The sequence below is a fragment of the Anolis sagrei genome, chromosome 2 (assembly GCF_037176765.1).
Source record: "Anolis sagrei isolate rAnoSag1 chromosome 2, rAnoSag1.mat, whole genome shotgun sequence".
Lineage (NCBI taxonomy): Eukaryota > Metazoa > Chordata > Lepidosauria > Squamata > Dactyloidae > Anolis > Anolis sagrei.
In genome coordinates, this window is record NC_090022.1 from 52,340,504 (window position 1) to 52,363,778 (window position 23,275).

The 23,275-nt window shown below is 41.7% G+C and overlaps 1 protein-coding gene across 2 annotated transcripts in view; it reads left to right on the plus strand.

Moving 5' to 3' along the window:
• The window catches only part of UROC1 (urocanate hydratase 1), a 69,970-nt gene that overhangs the window by 37,501 nt on the left and 9,194 nt on the right, over positions 1-23,275 (plus strand). For both annotated transcript variants that reach the window (XM_060766210.2, XM_060766211.2), the window contains exons 12-17: positions 1,894-1,991; positions 9,104-9,170; positions 10,710-10,831; positions 16,154-16,224; positions 17,805-17,903; positions 21,357-21,456. In XM_060766210.2, coding sequence (XP_060622193.2) covers positions 1,894-1,991; positions 9,104-9,170; positions 10,710-10,831; positions 16,154-16,224; positions 17,805-17,903; positions 21,357-21,456 — 557 coding nt within the window. The remainder of the gene's footprint in view (positions 1-1,893; positions 1,992-9,103; positions 9,171-10,709; positions 10,832-16,153; positions 16,225-17,804; positions 17,904-21,356; positions 21,457-23,275) is intronic.

Below are 23,275 nucleotides of genomic sequence, written 5' to 3' on the forward strand. Positions count from 1 at the left end.
ATGTCAAGAGCAACTTGAGAAACTGCAAGTCACTTCTGGTGTGAGAGAATTAGCCATCTGCAAGGACATTGCCCAGAGGATCCTCAGATGTTTTGAAACCCTGTGGGAGGCTTCTCTAATGTTCCTGCATGGGAAGCTGGAGCTGACAGTTAGGAGCTCACCCCACTCACAAGATTCGAACCACCAACTTTTCAGTCAGCAGTTCAGCCAGCAAAAGGGTTTAGCCCATTGCACCACCAGGGGCTCCTGCTAGGTTGGCAGAAGCTGTGGTTAACAGTGAGAGCTCACCCTGCTCTCTGGATTCAAACCACTGACTTTTGGTCAGCAAGTTCAATAGCTCAGCAGTTTAACCCACTGTGCCACTGGGAGCTCTGTCTGTCTGATGAGGTTGTGGAACATGGAATAGTGGGTTCAAACTGCAGAAAAAGAGATTGCACCTGAATATTAGGATTGCATCTGAATAATCTGAACTCATCTTGAGTTTAAGTACTGTAAGACAGTGGAATATGCTCCCTCTGAGCATGGTTCAGTCTCCGTCTCTGGAGGTTTTCAAGCAGAGGCTGGATGGCCATCTTTTGGAAGTGCTTTGATTGCATGTTACTGCATGACAGAATAGGGTTAGACAGGATGGTTCTTGGAGTCTCTTCCATTTCTATGAAATTTGTATTTTTAAACATTGTTGGTCTTCAACTCCCAGAGACTCCAGTTAGGTCAAGGATGAAAGAGAGTTGTTGTCCCAGTGTAAAATACCTAGATGGGATGGGGGTGCCAAAACAATTGCTTGTTGGTGTTGTTGTTTTTGTTGTGTGCCTTCAAGTCATTTCTGGTTTATGACAATCCTAAAGTAAAGATTTCTTGGCAAGATAGCACTGCAGGAAGTTGCTGCTAATCTGAACTCATTTCCAGTTGCTGCCTGTCTTGAGTGAAAATTTGTTTTTTAAATATATATCTTAAAAAATCTCCAAGTCTATCACAAGACATTTTGATGCCTGGGGTAATACAGCAACCCAAGTAAAATTTGATATTATCTAAGAATAGCAGAATTAAACAACTTCCTATCCAAAGGTCAAAAGAGGCCACAGAAATTTTATTATCCCTCACTTAGCCTTCTTATACAATCACATCAGCAAATGACTATGTGCAGAAAGAAGGGTCTTATTTCTGAGAGAGTAGCAAATGGTCAGTGACCTAGCTGTATTGATTTTGAGTCCCTGCCAGGTGCCTGTTTTCTCAAAGTCAGAAAAAGATATTTAGCCCATACAGATGAGCTGTAATCATTATCTCCTTGTAGCTTGTTCCTGGTATTTGCTCCTGTCTTTCAGAATGAGGTGGGTTTAGTGTCAGGAAATGTTGTTCCTACTAACTGGAACTTGATAGTTTGGATTGGGTGTGGGATGGTGGCAGAGACAAATCAGACAAATGTAGATCAGAGAATAAAAAATATTGTTAGACTGAGGAAAACTATTCCCTCTCCAGTCTCATTGCTCAGTACTGTTCCCCAACAAGTGATGATCCATTTTTCTGATACTGAAGCAAAAAAGGTACATGAAAGTATTAGCCAACCAGAGCTTCAGATATTATTGAACAGTGATGAAAAAGCAATAAAATCGGGGAGAGGAAAAATCCATAAATTTATGAAGACACCCGAAAGCTTCCTCTTAATAATGAAAATGTTTGCTTGATTATATTCAGTTCAGCTGTGATTTGAACTGAAATCTTCCATCCATCCATCCAAGAAGTGTCCTTGAAGGACCCCAACTCCTCCCAGCTCACAACATCTCTGTCTTAAAAGCCTCAAGACACAATGGATGCATCCAAATGCTAAGAGTGTCTTTCTCCGTGTAAATTGATAGATGATCTTAACAGTAAAGACATTCCGTTCTGTGTTTTTAGCTTGAGGAGACAAGTGGCTGCCATCAACAAACTTTCTGATCATGGGTTGTTTTTCTGGGATTATGGAAATGCTTTTCTTCTCGAAGCTCAGAGAGCAGGTGAGGATGCAGAGCTTTTCCTTTCTTTTTTTGCACAGAAATCAAATCTATCATAATGTACATCCAGGTGAGTACAATACATTTTTTTTAATCCCAGACTTATTTGGGCACCTGTTTTGAAGTCTGTGGTTGTGAGCAGGAAACAAATGCTTGATGTCACCTTTACTGTGGTCTTGAAATTTCTTTACTAGTGTTCTCCATGGTTTTGTGGGGCTCACTTTCACAGGTGAGCAATTTGGATAAACAGAGGAACTTTGGCTGGCTAGGAAATGAACTCTTCCAAGTAAACCTACTATATAGGCTTCATTCAGGTCAACCTGGGGAAAATAAATTTGATACCACCATCCAACTGCTTTCAAGCATCAGTCTTCTTTCCACCTTCCTCACCTTCTACCTTGTACCAATGGCATATGTGCTCATAACTTAGCTAATTTTTGCATAGCGATGTGCCTGTCTTGCACAGCTGAGGTCCTTCTTATAGGATTTTGGGAATGAGGGTAAAATGGTGGTGCCAGGTATGGGGGCACCATCATTTTGGGAATCCAACACAGCAACTTTCACCCATTGTGTTTCTAGTGATCGTCAGTCAACAAGCAAGTTGTCTGATGCCTGGATCCAATGTAGTACAGGCTGAGACTTCTACAGCTGTAACCAATAAAAACTGTGGCCTTTTAATCCTAACCTGTTTGCCATGCGTCACCCCTTCCACATATTTGCCACTAGATACCATAATCCTTACTTACTTAGGCGATCCCTCGTTGGACGAGTAAGATGGTCTTCCATTATGGATTTCCCTGTGGGTCCGTATGTGGCTGTGGAGCCCTATTCTTGCTCTGCATCTTCTTCCGCAGTGAGGGCATTGGTTTCCAGGCGGAAGGCGGTCCCGGTCGGGGTTGGCTTGACGTGCCTTCCTTCTGGCACGTTTCTCTCTTTCACCCTCCACTCGTGCCTCCTCAAATTCTGCAGCACTGCTGGTCACAGCTGACCTCCAGCTGGAGCGCTCAAGGGCCAGGGCTTCCCAGTTCTCAGTGCTTATGCCAGAGTTTTTAAGGTTGGCTTTGAGCCCATCTTTAAATCTCTTTTCCTGTCCACCAACGTTCCGTTTTCCATTCTTAAGTTCGGAATAGAGCAACTGCTTTGGGAGACGGTGGTCAGGCATCCGGACAACGTGGCCGGCCCAGCGGAGTTGATGTTGGAGGACCATCGCTTCAATGCTGGTGGTCTTTGCTTCTTCCAGCACACTGACGTTTGTCCGCTTGTCTTCCCAGGAGATTTGCAGGATTTTCCGGAGGCAGCGCTGATGGAAACGTTCCAGGAGCTGCATGTGACGTCTGTAGACAGTCCACGTCTCACAGGAATATAGCAGGGTTGGGAGGACAATAGCTTTATAAACAAGCACCTTGGTATCCCTACAGATGTCCCGGTCCTCAAACACTCTCTGCTTCATTCTGGAAAATGCTGCACTTGCAGAGCTCAGGCGGTGTTGTATTTCAGCGTCGATGTTGACTTTGGTGGAGAGGTGGCTGCCAAGGTAGCGGAAATGGTTCACATTTTCTAATGTGACACCATTAAGTTGTATTACTGGCATTGGAGAGGGATTGGCTGGCGACTGCTGGAACAGCACCTTGGTTTTCTCAATGTTCAGTGACAGGCCGAGCTTCTCATATGCTTCTGCGAAGGTGTTTAGAGTGGCTTGTAGATCTTCTTCTGAATGCGCACAGACGACATTGTCATCAGCATACTGGAGTTCTATAACAGCTGTTGTTGTAACCTTGGTTTTGGCTTTCAGTCTGCTGAGGTTGAATAGCTTGCCATCTGTCCGATAGATTATTTCCACTCCGGTGGGAAGCTTCCCATCAACAAGGTGAAGTATCATAGCGATGAAGATGGAGAATAGAGTTGGGGCAATAACACATCCCTGTTTGACACCTGATTCCACCTTAAATGGGTCACTTTGGGAGCCATTGCTGTCCAAGACTGTTGCCATCATGTCATCGTAGAGGAGCCACAGGATGTTCACAAATTTGTTTGGGCACCCGATTTTGTGGAGGATGGTCCAGAGAGCGCTGCGATTCGCTGTGTCGGATGCCTTGGCAAGGTCGATGAATGCCATGTACAGAGGTTGGTTTTGTTCTCTGCATTTTTCTTGGAGCTGTTGTGCAGTGAAGATCATGTCCACGGTTCCTCTGGAGGGGCGGAAGCCGTTCTGGGATTCTGGGAGGGTGTCTTCTGAGAGGGGCAGAAGGCGGTTTGCAAGGATTCTTGCGAGGATTTTCCCAGCGGAGGTTAGAAGGGAGAAAGCTCGATAGTTTCCGCACTCTGTTCTTTCCCCTTTTTTGAAGAGGGTGATGATGGTGGCGTCCTTGAAGTCTGCTGGGATTTTCTCGGTCACCCACACTTTTTCTATGAGCTGGTGGAGTTGGTGTGTCAGCTCAGGTCCTCCCTCTTTAAAGATTTCAGCAGGGATCCCATCTGGTCCACTGGCTTTGTTATTCTTCTGTTGGCTGATGGCATTGCTGACTTCTTCCAAACTAGGCAGTGCTGCAAGCTCGTCCCTGGTTTGTTGCTGCGGGATTTGTGAGAGGACCTCTTCGGCCACATTGGAGCTGCGGTTCAGGAGGCTTTGGTAGTGTTCTTTCCAACGTAGTGCAATTGAGTTTTGGTCCTTCAGGAGTTTGGTTCCATCTGATGAGCGTAGAGGCTGTATGCCATGGTTTCTTGGTCCATAGATGACCTTTGTGGCTTTGAAGAATCCCTGAGCATCATGGGTATCTGCCAGGTGTTGGATTTCTTCAGCCTTCTTTGTCCACCAGATGTTCTTGAGTTCTCTTGTCCTTCTTTGGACCTCAGCTTTTGCACTGGCATAGATCTTTTTCTTAGCAACACAGTTGATGTCTCTCTGCCATCCTTGGAAGGCTTTCCTTTTCTTGTCAATTAGCTGTTGGATCTCGATGTCATTTTCATCAAACCAGTCTTGATGTTTCTTGGCTTGGTATCCAATAGTTTCTTCGCAGGCTTGGATGATGGAGGTCTTCAGTTTGTTCCAATGTTCCTCGACATTTTCGGGGTGTACTGTGGGTAGATGGTCCTTGAGTGCTGTTTGGAGATGGGCTCGTTTGGAGGGCTCCTGAAGGGCTTGGGTGTTCATTTTGCGCCTTGTCTTCCTTCCTTGGAGTCTGCGCTTGGGGGCAATCTTGAGAGCCATCGAGGATCGGATTAGCCTGTGGTCAGTCCAGCAGTCGTCAGCACCTGTCATGGCTCTTGTGAGGAGCACATCACGGCGGTCTCTGGCGCGTGTGATTACATAGTCTAAGAGGTGCCAATGCTTTGACCGGGGGTGCTTCCATGATGTCTTGAACTTGTTTTTCTGGCGGAAGAGAGTGTTGGTGATGACAAGGTTGTGCTCCGCACATTTGGTGAGAAGCAGGATGCCATTTGAGTTGCTGTTTCCAACCCCGTCTTTTCCGATGGTCCCTGGCCACAGGTCGAAGTCTCGCCCGACTCTTGCATTGAAGTCCCCCAGGAGGATGATTTTGTCCTCCTTAGGTATCCCCCATAGGACGGTGTCCAGCTGACAGTAGAATTTCTCCTTGATGTCTTCGTCAGCATCTAGTGTTGGTGCATAGGCACTTATGATGGTTGCCCGTTGATTTTTGGCAAGATCAACTCGGAGGGTTGAGAGTCGTTCGTTGATGCCGGTGGGTGCTTCGGTCAGATGTTTCACCAGATCATTCCTGATAGCAAAGCCAACTCCGTGCATTCTTTGGTCTTTTTCAGGCAGTCCCTTCCAGAAGAAGGTGTAGCCTCCTTTTTCTTCCTTCAGCTGTCCCTCTCCTGCTCTCCGGGTCTCCTGAAGGGCTGCTATGTCCATGTTGAAGAGTCCCAGCTCCCTTGCAATGATGGCAGTTCTGCGTTCGGGGCGTTCACTGCCACTGTTGTCCATCAGAGTCCGTACGTTCCACGTACCGAAGTTCATTTTCCTTTTTTGGCCGCAGGGTGGTGACCCCACTGGACGCGGCAGTCCAGTCAGGGGTAAGTGAGGCAGACTATGTTTAGGGCACCTTTTCTAGCCCCTTCCCCATGTGGGGTGAGCAGAGTGGGTCCTCAATAGGGCTGCTCAGTCGCGGATACAGCTGCCGAACTACTCAACTGCCTCGGACCTTGAGGTAGAACGACTGAGTCCGTACCCACCGCCCATGTGCCAGTCTGTGACTAGGGGCTTCCAGATTTCACAGTCCTGCCCCCGTCGCCACTCGCTGATCGCCATGGGGCTTTGGTTGCTTGGTTTTTGTTTTCTGTGGAAGACGCCTGTGCGTGGGTTTTTTTAATGTGTGGAGGTCAGTGCACAACTGATCAACACACAGACTTCACAGAGTGAGGTTCCACTGGTGATGTAGTTTAACACAATGACCGTGGCTTCTCAGTCTGTTGCAGCCTTCTTCCGCCTTCGCAGCCGTTGTAACATGTGCCATGTTATCCTCCGCCTGCTCCGCTGTTGAGGTCTTTGGGTCTTCGGACTGTGCTTGGTCTGGAACCTCCCCCGCAGCCACTCCTGGGAGTGCACGACTCCAGCTGTTGTGCCTACAGGTTCATCGGAACACGCAAGCCCCCTCACCACGACAAGGTGACAGTCCATCGAGGGGGACCATAATCCAGCCTTTTAAGAATAGGATTTTTTTGTGTGTCAGGAGCACCTTGAGAAATTGCAAGTTGCTTCTGGTTTGAGAGAATTGGCCGTCTGCAAGAACGTTGCCCAGAGGATGCCTGGATGTTCTGATGTTATTTGTGGAAGGCTTCTCTCATGTCCCTGCATGGGGAGCTGTCGCTGACAGAGGGAGCTCATCCACGCTCTCCCCGGATTTGAACTTCTGACCTGTCGGTCTTCAGTCCTGCCGGCACAAGGGTTTAACCCATTGTGCCACCAGGGACGCCTTAATAATAGGATGCTTTTCATGTTAGAAATATTCCTGAATAGAAGACAGGAACTTCAGTATACATCAGGGTAAAGCATAGTTGACCTCTTCAGATTCCCCACCGTGTTCCCCTTTCTTGCAAGAAATGGTTAATTCCTGCTTCTCAATAATAATAATAATAATAATAATAATAATAATAATAATAAATCTTTATTTATACCCCACCACCATCTCCCCAAAGGGGCTTGGGACGGTAAACATGAGGCCAAGCCCAAAAATAATACAGCAAAGTTAAACACAAAACAACAGAAAAATTACATTACAACAACATACATAAAGTAATAAAATAAAATAAAATAAACAGTGCAAAATAACATAATAAAAACCAAACACAAAGGGCAGGCGAAATACACAAAATAAAATGTTAAAACCCTGGGTGAGATAGGACTAAAAAGTATATTTGTGAGGGAGGAGTACATGAAGGGGGAGCGGTGGGGTTTGGCTTTATTAAGGACAGGGGGACAGTGCATCGTGAGGACAACTGTAGATGGAAACAAACAAAATGGGTTGAATGGTCACTCTCCGAAGGCACATCAGAATAGCCAAGTTTTTAGATCTTTCTTAAAGGCTGCTAGGGTGGGTGCTTGCTTAATCTCCCCAGGAAGTGAGTTCCAAAGTCAGGGGGCCACAGCGGAGAAGGCTCTCTCCCTTGTTCCCCCAAGTCGTGCTTGTGATAGAGGAAGGGGCGAAAGGAGGGCCTCTCCAGAAGATTGAAGAGATCATGCAGGCTTATGGTAGGAGATGCGGTCACAAAGGTAGGTGGATCCAAACCATTCAGGGCTTTATAGGTGATAACCTACAACTTGAATTGCAACTGGAAGATGAACGGCAGCCAATGGAGCTCCCTGAACAGGGGGGTTGATCACTCCCTGTAATTCGCCCCCTGTAATTCACTCCCTATAATTCTGGCTGCTGAATGTTGGACCAGTTGGAGTTTCCAGGCCGTCTTCAAGGGAAGCCCCAGGTAGAGTGCATTGCAATAGTCCAGTCTAGAGGTAACTAAGGCATGGACCATTGTGGTCAAGTCAGACTTCATGAGGTATGGTTGTGCAGCCTTCATGAGCAAAAGCCCACCTCTCAAATAGATTGTAATATTTTATCATCCCCACCCATCCACACTGTATAACAGAAAAGAATTACTAGTTTTATAAAAATGTTAGTGGCTTGGAATTCAAAGATATAACCATGTTAGTCTGGAATATCACTATCCAAAGGGAGTTTGTGTCACCTTTGAGACTGACATGATCAAGTAGGTAGCAAAAGTTTTTGTAGACTGAGTCTGCTTTCTCAGATGTACCTGAAAGCTATGAAAATTATGCTATCAACTTTGTTCTCTCACTTAGTCTATAAGGTGATACAAAATCCCTTGGCATATTAGTTGCCTGGTTCACTTCTGCTTTCATTTTAATTGCTTTTGGCCTTATTTGGAATCCTATGCACCTCCCAGAGGGTAAAACTGACCCCTTGGACCTGCCACAGCAGGGAAAGGATCATAACCGCCATGAATGGGAGATTTCATAGTCCAGGAGTGGAGTCTGTTTTTCTTCTTCTATGAAAGCGACTGCTATGGGGGAATTTTGTAGTGAGTGAAACCACTTTCCCCAGTTAAACTTGTTCTCCATCTGTGAAGAGCTATAATCGGGTTCACCCATGCCCCCGTCCCCCATAACTCTGGTAAAAGAGCTGCAGTTGCCAGAGAATAATAACACCTGGATTGTATTTATAGACACCTGTGCTGCAGTTACAATTGGAATTAGTATGGAAAGTACATCCTCAATGGTATGGAAAGTACCTGCTCTTTCACACTACACAATTATAGCATTGTGATTCTACTTTAATTGCTATAGCTCCACTGTGGGATTTGCAGTTTAGGGAGGGGTAGTTCTAATTCTTGGTCAGAGAGCTCTAGGGCTCGCCAGATGACAAGCTCCATCATTTTATAGGATGCAGTGATGGCAGCCAAAGTGGAATGACAGTGCTATAATGGTGGAATACAAAAAGGCCCTAAGTCACATACCATCTGGCTTTAAGCTCCTAGCAGAATATGTGTTAGTGCTGCCCATCTGGAAGCAGCCTTGGGCTCCATGGGTTTTCTTTTTTCTTTAACAGCTAACATGTGACATATACACTCTTTTGAAGGTGCTGATGTTGGAGGAGCCAACAAAGGAGAATTCCGATACCCTTCCTATGTGCAGCACATTATGGGGTATGTAGAAGGGAAAGAAATGTGGAATGCCAAACTGTTCCCCCTCTAGACTCGTGTGCTTTCCTATAACTCTTCCAGCTGTTTTGTATGAATAAGTAGATTGCCAGTAGACTTATGAATTTTAAACATGATTCCCAAAGAATTTATGATTCTCAGTCATATCTGAGGAGAAATACATGAGAAAATTCAAACTGAAGGATAGCGGTGTGATATCAGAAGGGGATGAAACAGTATCAAAGACCCTCCACATTCATGGTGGTAGAACCTCCATGAAAATGAGAAAACTGTGAATAAAGATGCTTTTTTAAAAAACTTGAAAGAATCCCTCAGTTCTTATGGGTTTTTTCGGGCTATATGGCCATGTTCAATTCTAAAGAAAGAATGCTTCTTTAGAAATCTGTAGGTCCTCCACAGCAACTCTATGGTCAACATCAGCTGGAAGTTGGCCATATAATTCCACTGGAGGACTTAGAGATTCCTAAAGGAGTGTTCTCTCCAGGTAATAGTAACAACAACAACTACTACTACTACTACTACTACTACTTCATTTATATCCTGCCCTATCTCCCTGAGAGGATGCAAATATTTCTAGATCCTCCATCATAATTCTATAATTTAATTCTGAGAGAAGTTGATCCTAAGGTCACCCTAGAAGATCAAGAGATTCCTAGAAAGAACATGTTAAACAAATAAGTGAATAATCACATCTGCAAAAGTTAAACCTCTGAATTTGGAGGGTTGACTGTGGATAGATTGTACTTAGAAGGACCACAACTTTTCTTCTCTTCTGTTTTATCTCCGGAAGTACCGTTATTTTCTTTATTTGTACCTTATTGTGCAGATACAAAGGGGTTTGGGGCAGCTTATATATCAGTACCAAAGAAAAGTGAAAGCAATATTCTGTGGCATTGACATAGTGCTACTTTTCTAGGTCTGTCTTCTGAAGTGACCCTGTGAACTCCTGGGTGCATTCCAGTGGCCCAAGTCTTCCCCAACTGGCTACTTCACATTGTGAAAGTATGCCCAAAGACCTCTATGAGGCTTTGTTTACAAAGGATAACACTGTGCACACCAGTGGCATTTTCCTGTGTCACCCAATTGCACCTTGATGTCTAATGAGGACAGATGACAAGAAGTGAGCCAACAGACTGAAGATACATAGAGCAGACTTGACCATCTATGTCCCTCAGTTTGACCTATGGCCAAACTTAATACAAGTTGAATGATAAAAGCCAGATCTCTGTTAACTTTCTCTTATGATTTGGTTACACCAGAACTTGGAAGAGTTACTCTTCTGGACTACAACTTCCAGAGTACTTCCCCCACAAGCCGCATGGAAAGTAGCTTATGTCTGTTTCTAAGGCCTTATTTGAAATTCTGGAATAATGGCTCAGGGAGCTTTGTGTTTGGATTAGTTTGTTTCAAATATTTGAAATGTTTCCATCTTCAGTTAATGAAAGAAAAGCATTGCTTACTGCCAGGATAAATAGGACAGGAATGTAAAGTATTTTCTAATCGGTATACATATTCTCTTCCCAGTGACATTTTTTCTCTGGGGTTTGGCCCATTTCGCTGGGTTTGTACCTCAGGCAACCCAGAAGACTTGGCATCCACTGACAGTATTGCCTCATCAGTGCTTGAAGAAACTGTCCTTGAGGAAGGTAAGGAAATTGTGCCATACAGAATGGAAAGTGAATGTTGGAGTGTGGATCTAACTGACTTGGCAATTATTCTTCCTTGCCATTTAAGATTGAGTGTCTAAACTTATTATCCACTTTGGGTTACTTTGTGGAAGATTTCCCAGACAAACCTATCTTCTGTATGGGGAAATTCCATGCCTTGCATATCACCCAACCTGCTCTATGATAAACACACATGTATGCTTGTTACAGTGCTTGACACTTCCTATCAAGTTTGTAGGTAGTTTAAACTTCCAGCCATCTGGACTGACCCAAGACATGTTGCCTGAGGCAGGGGAGAAAATAATGCAACTCTCTCCATCCATCAAGATTTATAATATCCAAAGTCAGCCAAGTTATTTTGGCACCTGAGAAAGAAAATCCCACAAGTGCCACTCCTCATTCCTGCCAATAAAAAAAAACATATCTTAAGCAGCTAACCATTTGGCATGGTGCAATTAACACAACAGGAGGAGAATAAGAGGTGGTGGCATCTTGAAATATTGGAAGGTGTGTCAATTTCATGAAAATTCTGCCAACTCAGTAATAAGCCAGGATATTCTAATTCTCACAGTGCAAATATTTTCTGAAAGCATGACATCCAGTTTGAGCCAGATGTAAGCATTGAACTAGGACTCTGGATAACAGAAACACTGCTTGTTCAGGAAAGCCCACTGGGTGACTTGCATAAGTCAGACACTCTTAACCCCCCCCCCCAAAAAAATCCCATGATAGGGCCTCCTTAGGTTTGCCATCAGTTGGAAATGATTTCAAGAAACACAATAACAGTAAAAACAACATTCAACTTGAATTTTTCACCAGACTTGCATTTCTGTGAAAGGTAGGAGAGCAGCGTTTTTCAACCTGGGGGTCAGGACCCTAGGGCGGAGGAGGGGGGGGGGTTGTGAGGGAGTGTCAGATGGGTCGCCAAAGACCATCAGAAAACACAATATTTTCTGTTGGTCATGTGGCTCTCTGGGAATTTTGGCCCAATTCTATCATTGGTGGGGTTCAGAATGCTCTTTGTTTGTAGGTGAACTATAAATCCCAGCAACCATAATTCCCAAGTGTTAATGTCTATTTTCCTCAAACTCCACCAGTGTTCGCATTTGGGAATATTGAGTATTCGTGCCAATTTTGATCCAGATCCATCATTGTTTCAGTCCACAGTACTCTCTGGATGTAGGTGAACTACAGCTCCAAAACTCAATGTCAATGGCCACCAAATCTTTCCAGTATTTTCTATTAGTCATGTGGGTTCTGTGTGCCAAGTTTGGTTCAATGCCATCGTTGGTGGACTTCAGAATCATCTTTGGTTGTAGGTTAACTATAAATCACAGCAACTACAACTCCCAAATGACAACATTAATTCCACACCCCCCCCCCCAGCCCCACCAGTATTCAAATTTGGGTGTATCAGGTATTTGTGCCAAATTTGGTCCAGTGAATGAAAACACATCCTGCATATTAGATATTTACATTACAATTCATAACAGTAGCGAAATTACGGTTATGAAGTAGCAACAAAAATAATTGTATGGTTTGCGGTCACCACAACATGAGGAACTGTATTAAGGGGCCACGGAATTGGAAAGGTTGAGAACCACTGTAGTAGAACATGTGATAGCATCCCACCCACAGAGGTTTCTGAATGAAACAAATAATCTAGATCTTAGATTCTAGTTTCAGGTCTGGTTATGGGTTGCCTTGGCAGATAGCTTTCACTGGGAACTGGACATGGAGATGTGCCCCTGTTTTGTGCTTTTCAGTGGGTTTGGTACTGTTGACCAACTTCACCCATTTTAAGGAACATCTAACTTGGCCTTGGAGACACAGAACATAGTGACATTCCAGTTGGTTTACTATAATGTGCTCTATGATATGCAGCACTGTCCTTAAAGAATGTTTAGAAATGTCAACTTCCATATTGCTGTGGACAAAGTGGCAGTATGGGGTGATTACAGAGAGCACATGACTCATCTGTTGTCACACTACAACTGGCTGTTACTTTGTTCCAGACTGCTGGCTGTATTCTATAAAGCCCTATATAACATTGGTCCTGAAGGATCTCCAGGAGGGGTCCTTCTCTCGATGCCCCCACTTTTACAGCCACATTTAAGGGGAATGTGGGAAAGGGTCTTCTCTGTGGTTGATCCCAGACTCTGAAACTCCATTCCTATGGAAACTAGTCTGACTTTCTTCTTGTTTTACCAGCAGGTGAAGAACTTTCTGTTCTTTTGGGGTTTGGGGATTTTTTTTTTACTTCTAACATGATTTTTAACAAAGCATATTATACCTCTTTTTATTTTTTTAATGAAAGTTTTCAATAGTTTTAATTGTGTACCATTTAATAGTATTTCTATCTCAAAACTGTATGTTTCCAACTCTGTGGTTTCATTTATATTTCTTTTTATCTTGTAAGCTGCCTTGAGTCCCTGTCTTGGGGAAATTGCAGGGCATAAAATGATTGGTGGATGAATTGAAAATTAAGGTCAGCCACACCTTTTCAGACAAAATGCTTTTGAGTCACCAAAAGTCTGGACAATGATCCAAGTTAGAAACAGAAATGTTGGTACATAGATAGCTGTGCAGTAGGCCAAAGTCTTTCCTGCAAACCAAACTTGTTATGCATCTCAAAAGGTCACACTTTCATAGCTAATTTCATGAAATGTATTTCAGTTGTCCCATTTTTCTAAGACATAATTGACCATATAAAACCTATCATTCCTAGAGAAGTGTGGATTTACTTATTCAAAATTCAAGCAACTTGCTATAATTTCAAGCAATTTAACAAATGCTACTGCTATGGGTATTCATTATTTTCAAGAAGAATAGCCTGTTCATTTCAATGGTTATGATGTATGAATTTTATCATAATTTTTTCTACTAAAACATACTTCTTTAAGGTTATTGCTCTCATATTCGGGGTTTTTTTTTTTTTGGTTCACTTTCTTGTTAATTCTTGAGGTCTTGTCATATTTCAGTTTCTTCAAACTTCATGGAAAGTATCACTGTCCTAAAGTGTAATTTTTCATTCCTCACTTGACAATGCCTACCAAGTCTTCTCATTCTTATTCTTGGGTTTGCAAAAGTTTCTAGAATCCCAATGTTTCTTCATGGGCTCTAAACAGAAAATAGAATTTAAGATTTTTTATCTTAGCTAGTAGCCCTTCACTTTGGACAACATCCCCATCTGTTTCTTTTAAAATGTGTTAGCTGTGTTTTTGTAATTAACCCAAACTGGTAACTTTCAAATGACCTGACCAACCATATTCCCAAAGGTGAGGTAGGCTTTAACCTTCATACAGCCCTGGAACTTTTCCATGCTTTAAAAATGTGCAAAACATAATACTTTGTTGAAAATATTGCGTGACAGGTTTTATACTGCCCACAGCTTTTACAATAACCAGATGGTGATTGCTAGAATAGGCATGTGGGATTTTTTAAAGCTTCTGTTGAATGAAGGCTTACACTCCTTTTTCTGCTGCTTATAACACTTGCTCCATCATAACATTGCTCTAATAACTTGGATGGTTTAGATTGCTTTTCAGATGTCATTTGTAGAGATACAGCTTCAAAACCTGTAATATATAATAAATATTCATAAACTTTGCCAATTTTCATATATTGGATTCCCCAAAGCCCGATGTTCACATTTTTTTTGTATCTAATACAATTTTTGAGGAAGTTCAGCAGGATATCTGATATATTTTAAAATATATCTGTTAAAACCTGACTCTGGGATCAGGCTCTCAGAGAATAGTGCAGTGCAATAACAGGTTTGTAATATGCACAATGATTATGGAGCAGCTCTGGAATACGATTATGGATGGCGTGATTTTATATTGAATGTAATGTTTTTAAATGCTTAATATGTATTTGTTTTATTTTAATTTAATTTTAATTTTTAAATTTAAGGCATTGTATAATTGCTTATATGTAAGCTGCCTTGAGTCCCTTTTGGGGTAGGGAAAGGCGGGGTATAAATAGAGCAAATAAATAAATGAATAATATGTTTAGTATATTGTCCACGTGAACACCAATTGCTGTAATATCTATGATTTCTTTCTGCATTTCAAGAGACAAATAATTTACTTTTCATGATTATGTTTATTAAATTCTGACAGTGCCTCATCTGTTTTATTTAGATAAAGAACACAATGGAAATAAAAGTAAAAAAGCACAGCAAATAAAAGTCCAAGTCTAACTCTAGCAAATGTTCTAATATTTAATTCATCGATTGTCCAGCGACTATATGGAATATTTCTTCCCCACATGATCACTCAAGTAATTAGGATGACTGTGATAATGGAAAATCCACTGTCCTCAGTCAGAGAAGATTTTGAGTGGGCAGATTTGGGGGCTCTTCCAGACCTTCATTGTGAATTTGTTTTCCTGTAGTCAGTGATTTATTTCAGAGATCCAGCACAGTTACTGGTTTAAGCATTGGATTAGAACTTTGGAGATAAGGGTTTGAATCTTTATTTGGCCATGGAAACCTCGTGGTTGACCCTGAACATGTTTGCCTTTGCCTTCCTCTCTCAGCTTTAGAGGACGGTAAAAAGTCTGAGGTTGACTTTATACTTTGTGCAACCTTCTGAAAGTCAAGATTAGCTAATTAGCCATCCTGCCCAAATCTCACATCTTCTGAAAAGACGAGTAGCTCTGCAAGAATGGGGAAATGAGCTGAGAAATTGATGGCTTCATGAAATCAGAGCTGCAGTGGGAGTGAAATGGCATGAACAAGCTTTAAAGGAAGAATGCACTTCCTGTTCTGAGTGTATTTGGGAATGCTTGGATGATGTAAAATAAAAAAACAAAAAATAAAATAGCTCTGAGGCCAGGGAGTCAACTTCCTTGCTGACACAGATAAAGTGGATGAGATCACAATGTGCCTCTTATAAGTGACTTCTAAGGCTAAATAAAGATCGGAAAACTGAAGGGGCAACAAAGTAAACTCTTGAATGGATTTTTTTTTCATGAAGGCAGTGACAACTTTTGAAGAAGGAAGGAAGGAAGATACATGAAGTTATGGTCAAAGCCTTAATGTTGTATAACAGCAATTGGGTCATTTTATAGATGTGTATGTCCAGTCCTCTTTTCATGTACATCTTGAAGCATTTGTGTACTGGCATTGGCCCCCAGATGTTTTGGCCTTCAACTCTCAAAAATCCTAACAGCTGGTAAACTGGCTGGGATTTCTGGGAGCTGTGGGCTAAAACACCTGGGGACCCACAGGTTGAAAACCACTGCCCTAAAACTATTATAGGGTGGTAATGTTACTTATTATTTCTCATTGCCTAGTGAATGTGTCTGTAAAGCAGCAATACCGTGATAACATCCATTGGATTCAGGAAGCCAGGAGACACAATTTGGTATGTCGAAGCTGAAATGTTACTCATTGAAAATTACCTCCAAATGAAAATTATCAGCTATCTCTGTCGCTGCACTCCTCTCTCTCCCTCTTTCTCTCTCTTTCTCTCACACTATTTAGTTTAGTTTAGTTTAGTTTAAAGGTTTGGTGCATGGCATTTAGTCTTGTCAATTGCCTATGATTTGAGAAAGCTTCCTTGTCTCCTGCTGTGATGGGAACTGTGCAGTAGATATTCATGACATCCATACAGTCAGGCTTATTTAATTGATTTTTGAAGCATAGTTTTAAAGAATCAGGAAAGAAAAATATGGGGAGGGAGAGTACTTAGTATTAGTGCTGTTTTTTAACCTTTAAAGCCCTACATGGTTTGGGTCCAGGATTGCCTTCTCCCATATAATCTGCCCCGAACACTTAGGTCCGCTGAAGGGCATCTGCTCCAACTAGCCAGAACCCGACGGGCAACCACCACCCAGATAACCTTTTCATTGGCTACCCCGAGACTATGGAACGTCCTGCCAGAGAACTCCAACAGATAAAGAAGCTGTCAGTATTTAAAACACATCAGAAGACCTATCTCTTCCAGCAGGCCTACCCAGTCAATTTTAATCATGAATTTTACACTTGGACCTTGTGTCCACTGTGTTTTAATCATTGATTGGTATATTTTAATATGTGTATTTTGTAGAAATACATTTTAATATGTTCATTTTAATATAATGATTATGTGTTTTTAGTTATGTTGTAACCCACCTCAAGGAGAGATGAGTAAGATGTAAAATTATTATTATTTGTGGGTTGTTGTAGGTTTTTTCGGGCTATATGGCCATTCTCTAGAGAGAATGCCTCTAGAACATGGCTATATAGCCCGAAAAAAACCTACAACTCAGTGATTCCGGCCATGAAAGCCTTCGACGATACATTATTATTTGTATTATTTTAGCAATTTAAAAAAAACCCAATCTTGATCAGGCTTTTTTCATCATTATCATTATCTCATAGAATTGGTGAACATTGTCACTCAAGAACACCTAGAGCACTTCAACTTTGACTAAACAAAGCTCCAACTTTTTTGTTTATTAGAAAATATTACTGAACTGTTCTCAAGTTTACTTTGACTGTAAGAACAACTCATTCATCTATATGACATAAAACAAGCCCTCAGATGTATAAATTCTTGGAAGCTAATGTTCACCACTTTGGTCCTTAAGTATGAAAGAGAGAGAACGAGAGAGAGAGAGAGAGAGAGAGAGAGAGAGAGAAAGAATGGCAGATATTTCACATTCTTTGTAATCATAGTTCCTTTCTATTTTCCGGTTCCATCGGTCATTCCCAGTGTATGCTTATGACACAATAAGGAAGAAGCAGATATCAGATTGTAGGTCTTCCAATGTGATTTTCAGTTTCCTGGCTTTGTGCAAATATAATGCATTTTCATGATTATAAATATAAGCATTGTGTGATGGTAACCATGCAAGATGGGTATTTCATTATCCGTACTTTTATTCCAATAAATAATTATTTGAGGCCACGTATTTGATCTTAGAAAAAACTTTATAATTGTATTATTTTTAATTTTTATAGGTTGTAGGATCCCAAGCCAGAATTTTGTACTCTGATCAAAAAGGCCGTGTGGCTATTGCAGTAGCTATTAATCAAGGCATTGCTAAAGGAAGAATTAAGGTACGGTCTTTTTATTTGCTCTCTTCCCCCACCCCAAATCATTGTATTTTGCTCATTTAGCTCTGACATAAGACACTGTCCATAATGGAAAAAACCATATGGTCCAGCTTTCAGTATTAAAAGTATTAATACCAGATTGATAGATTAAGAAAGGGCTAATTATCTTTCTTTGGAGTTAAACCGCAGAGCTGCTGAACTTGTTGACCAAAAGGTTCCAGGTTCGAGTCTAGGGAACAATGTGAGCTTCCGCTGTCAGCCCCAACTTCTGCCAATCTAGTAGTTCAAAACATGCAAATGTGAGTAGATCAATAGGTGCCACTCTGGTGGAAGGTAACGGTGCTCCATGCAGTCATGCCGGTCACATGACCTTGGAGGTGTCTAAAGACAATGCCGGCTCTTCGGCTTAGGAATGGAGATGAGTACCAACCCCCAGAGTCAGACATGACTAGACTTAATGCCAGGGGAAAACCTTAAACCTTAATTATCTTTCTTATAAAAATACAAACCATTTGAAGTGAATGAACTGACTTTGCCTTTTATGCATATATGATTTTTGGAAAAATTTCTAACTCATGCTCCTTTTGCTAATTCTATTAATAATAGCCACCTGTGTGTGTGTGTGTTTTACAGACTTTTAATTTACAAACATACTATCTATTTCTTCGACTATAGATCTTCATCACAAAGGGGGTGGTTCAGCTCAGGTGTCTATTTTGTCCTCAGCACAATAACTTGGGAAATTACCAATGTACAGTGCGCAGGTCACAAAAGATACCTGGTTTCTTGTTTTGGGAACTCCATGGTCTGAACCAAGAACTTAGAGTGTGAGAGGCAACCATGTAAACTAACATGCCCTCTTTCAGTTTCCAGATCTTCAGCTGTAAAAGCAAATTGAGGTCCAGGTCTTCTGTTGTACAAAATTCACATGTGTTTGTTTAGTGCATGACATTTTCTGTGCAGAAAGTATTTCTACAGAGGACTATCATTTCTTGGACATTTATTTTTTATTTATTGTGTCAGAAGCAAATTAAGAATATAGTTATGATGTATAAAAAGCCACAAACAAAGTTAAAAACTTGGCATTATGCTAGATTTTCTTTGAGAGTGCCTCTGGTGTAACTGTAAGGAGGTCCTCCGTTGTGCACATGACAGGGTTCAGACTGCATTGTAGTAGATGGTCTGTGGTTTGCTGTTCTCTTCACAAGTCATGGAATCTACTTTGTAGACTCATTTCTTTAAGACTGGCTCCATATCTCGTGATGGCAGAGCACGGTCTGTTCAGCACTTTCCAAGTCACCCAGTCTTCTGTGTGCTCAGGAGGGAGTTTCTCATCCTGCATCAGCCACTGATTGAGGTTCTGGGGTTTAGCCTGCCACTTTTGGACTCTTGCTTGCTGAGGTGTTCCTGCGAGTATCTCTGTAACTCTTAGGAAGCTGTTTCTTGATTTAAGGCATTGGTTTGCTGGATGATATCCGAACACAGGATGGGCCAGAGATGTCAATGCCTTGGTCTTTTCATTGCTTGCTGTTATTTCCTGGATGATATCAGGTGGTGCAATGCCAGCTAACAGTATAATTTCTCCAGTGGTGTTGGCCGTAGACATCCTGTGACAATGCGGCATGTCTCAATAAGAGCCACATCCATTGTGTTAAAGTGGAGATGTATTTCATACATGGCATGCGTATTCAGCAGCAGAATAGAAAAGCACAAGGGCAGATGTCTTCACTGTATCTAGTTGTGATCCTCAGATTGTGCCTGGCGGCTTTCATATGATATTGTTTCTAGTGCACAGAAAATACTGTAATATTCACTGTAAAATGTATATGTGTTTGAGTTGCATGAAAAGCAACATTTTCTGAGCAGCAAACATCTTTTTCTGTATGAAAAATAATATTTCTCTGTAGAATTATGACTGGGGTTTGCTGACATCAACACATGCCTCCATGTGCAGTAACACATGTGCAACCTACAAAACACTGCCACACCAGCAGCATTTTAAATTAAAAACAATCCCTCCTTTCATAAGCCTTGAACTGAAGAGATGGTATCAGTGCAAAGAGATCAGCTAATACCTGCATCTGGTCTCTTCTTCATGGGATATTAATTTACAGCAGGGTGTCGAAGATGAAGATAATCTGTTAATCTTAACAGAAAATCAGACATTAAATTAATCTCTCTCCCCCTGATCCACATCTGTTATGTCTGCCCCGTCCCCATTAGAGATCTCTACCAACTGGCATAACATGCTCTCTCTTTTTCCATGGTGAAGTTTTTCCTGTATGTTTCATGTTGTCAGATTTATATTTAACTCTGGTCTGAAACAGTATTTTTGTGTGTATACTGCTCAATATACTCACAAACATCATGAATTCCTTCTTGGAAACCTATCACATTCTGCTTACATTCTGGTCTTGGGCATATACCCAAGATTTTTAACGTTGTTGTTGTTGTTGTTGTTGTTGTTGTTGTTGTATTAGTAGTGTGTCTTCAAGTCATTTCTGAAGTCATCATTTCAGACTCTTAAGGAGTTTGTTTTTTGCCTTTCTCTGAAGCTGAGAGAGTATAACTTGCCCAACCTCACTCAGTGAATTTCCGTCGTTGACAAGGGATGCAAACCATGATCTCCAGAGTTAGGGTCCAACACTGAGACCACTATACCATGTTGGCTCACTTTTAATGTGATGTAAATTTATACCAACACAATTGTTTGGATGTCATAATTGCATTTATGTATAAACCCTGGAAAAAAGTAATTGCTTGCCCACTTATTTTAATGCTAGCATAGTAGCCCAGCAGGAGTCCAACGTAGGTAAACAACAACCAATACTAGCATTATGTCATGTCTCTTAAGAGTTGCAAAAGGACGAAGACTGGAATGACAGGTGACCCAGGGAGGGAGGAATGAATATGTCTCCATTGTTTTAAGGACCATTTTCAGGTCTAAAGTATAAGACAGAGCACATTGTTTATTATTTTCAATCCTCCCTCAATTTGCCAAGAGACTCTGTATAGATATGCTTTGGTCCAAAGAGCATGTGTAGCAAAGCTCAATACGATGCATCCATTTGTGAAGAAAAGTAAATTAATTTTATTTTCTTTCAAATTTTCATGTTGTATTGCATTTATATCAGATTTTTATGGAAGAGATTTTTCATGCTCCTTTTTGAACTGGTGGTGATCATAGTAAGGACCAGAGCATAATATACAGTTTTATTGCAATGGGCCTACTATAATTCCCATGGCAACAACCTGTGAGGTTCTGAGATTTGTAGTTTATGGAAAAATTAAATACCCCACCCCCTTCAAACTGCAAACCTCAGGATTCTTAGTGCTATAGCAGTGTAGTGTGATAGGACCCTAAGTATTTTTACCACCTCACCCTTGTTCTCTTCTTCTTCTTCTTCTTCTTCTTCTTCTTCTTCTTCTTCTTCTTCTTCTTCTTTTTCTTTACAGGCACCAGTGGTTCTTAGCCGAGACCACCATGATGTAAGTGGGGCTGACAGTCCTTACAGAGAGACTTCGAACATCTATGATGGTTCCGCATTTTGTGCAGGTTAGCTGGATTGCTATAGGCTTGCCTCTCTGTGATCATTCGGATTACGTTAGATGAGGAAACAAATGTCACTAAAGTTCCTACTAAAAGCATCACCTTTTAATTTGTCTGGGTTTCAAGAGCTTGGAAAAGTCCCTCCCCTCTGTTTTCTGTTTGTTTGTTCTGTTTTTTTGCAGTGGCCATGCTGCCTTGGGGCTTCTGGGAATAATATCCTATGATCTGAAGGTTTTCTGTTAAATTCACATTGTGTACAATTCAGTGCTTTGATTGTGTCTTCCTGTATATCTGGGGATTGTACAGGATAGGCTTTGTGATCTGCTCCAGCTCTATGAGTCTACATCAAAAATCCCTAAGAACTGCAGCACCTTGGAGAGTAACTGAATTGTTATGATCTGAACTGTCGTTAAGTCACAGCCTGCTCCATCAGAGGAAGGAAATAGGTAGAGAGGTAGTGAGATCTAAAAATAATGACATTGTAAGAAAAAAAATAAGGCACATATCCTTATTGCCCTCAATAATGAAATAGATATGCTCCTGGGCATTACTTCTTTAGCAATAAAGTTGATACCAGAGGCAGAAATAACACAGAAAGACCTAGGAGAGACTAATGAGAGGGGGGTGGAAGAGGTAGGAGAAGAGCACTTCAACATGCTTCAACAAGCCATTTATTCGAAACTGACAATATTTGCATGTGAAGGAAATGAAACATTTTTGAACAAGTGCAAACAAAGGTTTGAAGCTTTCTTTCAAAATCCATTACTTTTTTGTCACCGACATTTTTCTTATGATTTCAACATTGGTGGCCATGGCCAAACTTCTAGAGTTCTTTGTTTTGCATAGTGCGGTTAGGTGGTGAGGCAGGCTAATCTGCTCTCCACATTTTTTTTCCTTTGGCTCTTACTACTTGCTCAATAACAGATTCTGTGGGCAGCTGCTCTTTACTTTTCCCATCGGAGGTAGCTTTGGCTAGTGCTGCAGTAGCATCAAGTGCAATAGAATCCTGCTCTTTCCCAACTTAAATTTTGTTTATTGCAGACATGCTGCTGCAACCTGATGCCAAAAGTCTGGAAACCCATCTACATGGGGAAATGAATTTAGGAACAGTCAGAAGCATTCTGCCAATGTGTTTTCATCTCTCCACTCCCAAAACATGGAGTCCTGACTGTGCAGTCTGCCCAACCCTGCTGGGCAGTTACCCTTATCTTTGTTGTCCTTGTCACCACAGCTGTAGCTATGGAGATGTCAACAAAGATGCCTGCACAATGTGGAGAGAAGAGGGGCATGTTTCCTCTCTTCAAGTTGTGTTGGTGCCTTTGCGGGCATTGGCAACACTGCCCAGCAGTGGCCAGAAGGCCTCCAGAGCTCCATGGACACTACTACAGCAACAAAGGAGAGTAAATATACATGGCATTCCCCTTTCCCCATACCACAGAGTGTGTGAGAGAAACCAGATTGTGGCATTGGTTCCTGTGAACACAGTAGTGAAATCAGAATTACCCCAGTTGTTCACACACACACACATACCAATACAGAGTAAAATTGGGTTGGGGGATGGAAGTGCCTGGCCATCATCTGGATGCCGAGGAGTAACTTCTGCCCAATTCAAGGTATGTGGCCAGTGCAGACAGACCCTAGGTCTGTCAAATTCACTTTTACCACTCTCTTACAGCCAATGCTGCAAGAGAGAGAAAACAACAATAGCTTACAGCTAGGACAGGAAGGAAGGCTTTGTGAAAAAGAGTTTCATAGTCAAAAATTTTGTTAAATGAGCAAAACTAAAAAATGCAAACGTATAGCATATCATGATACCATGGAATCT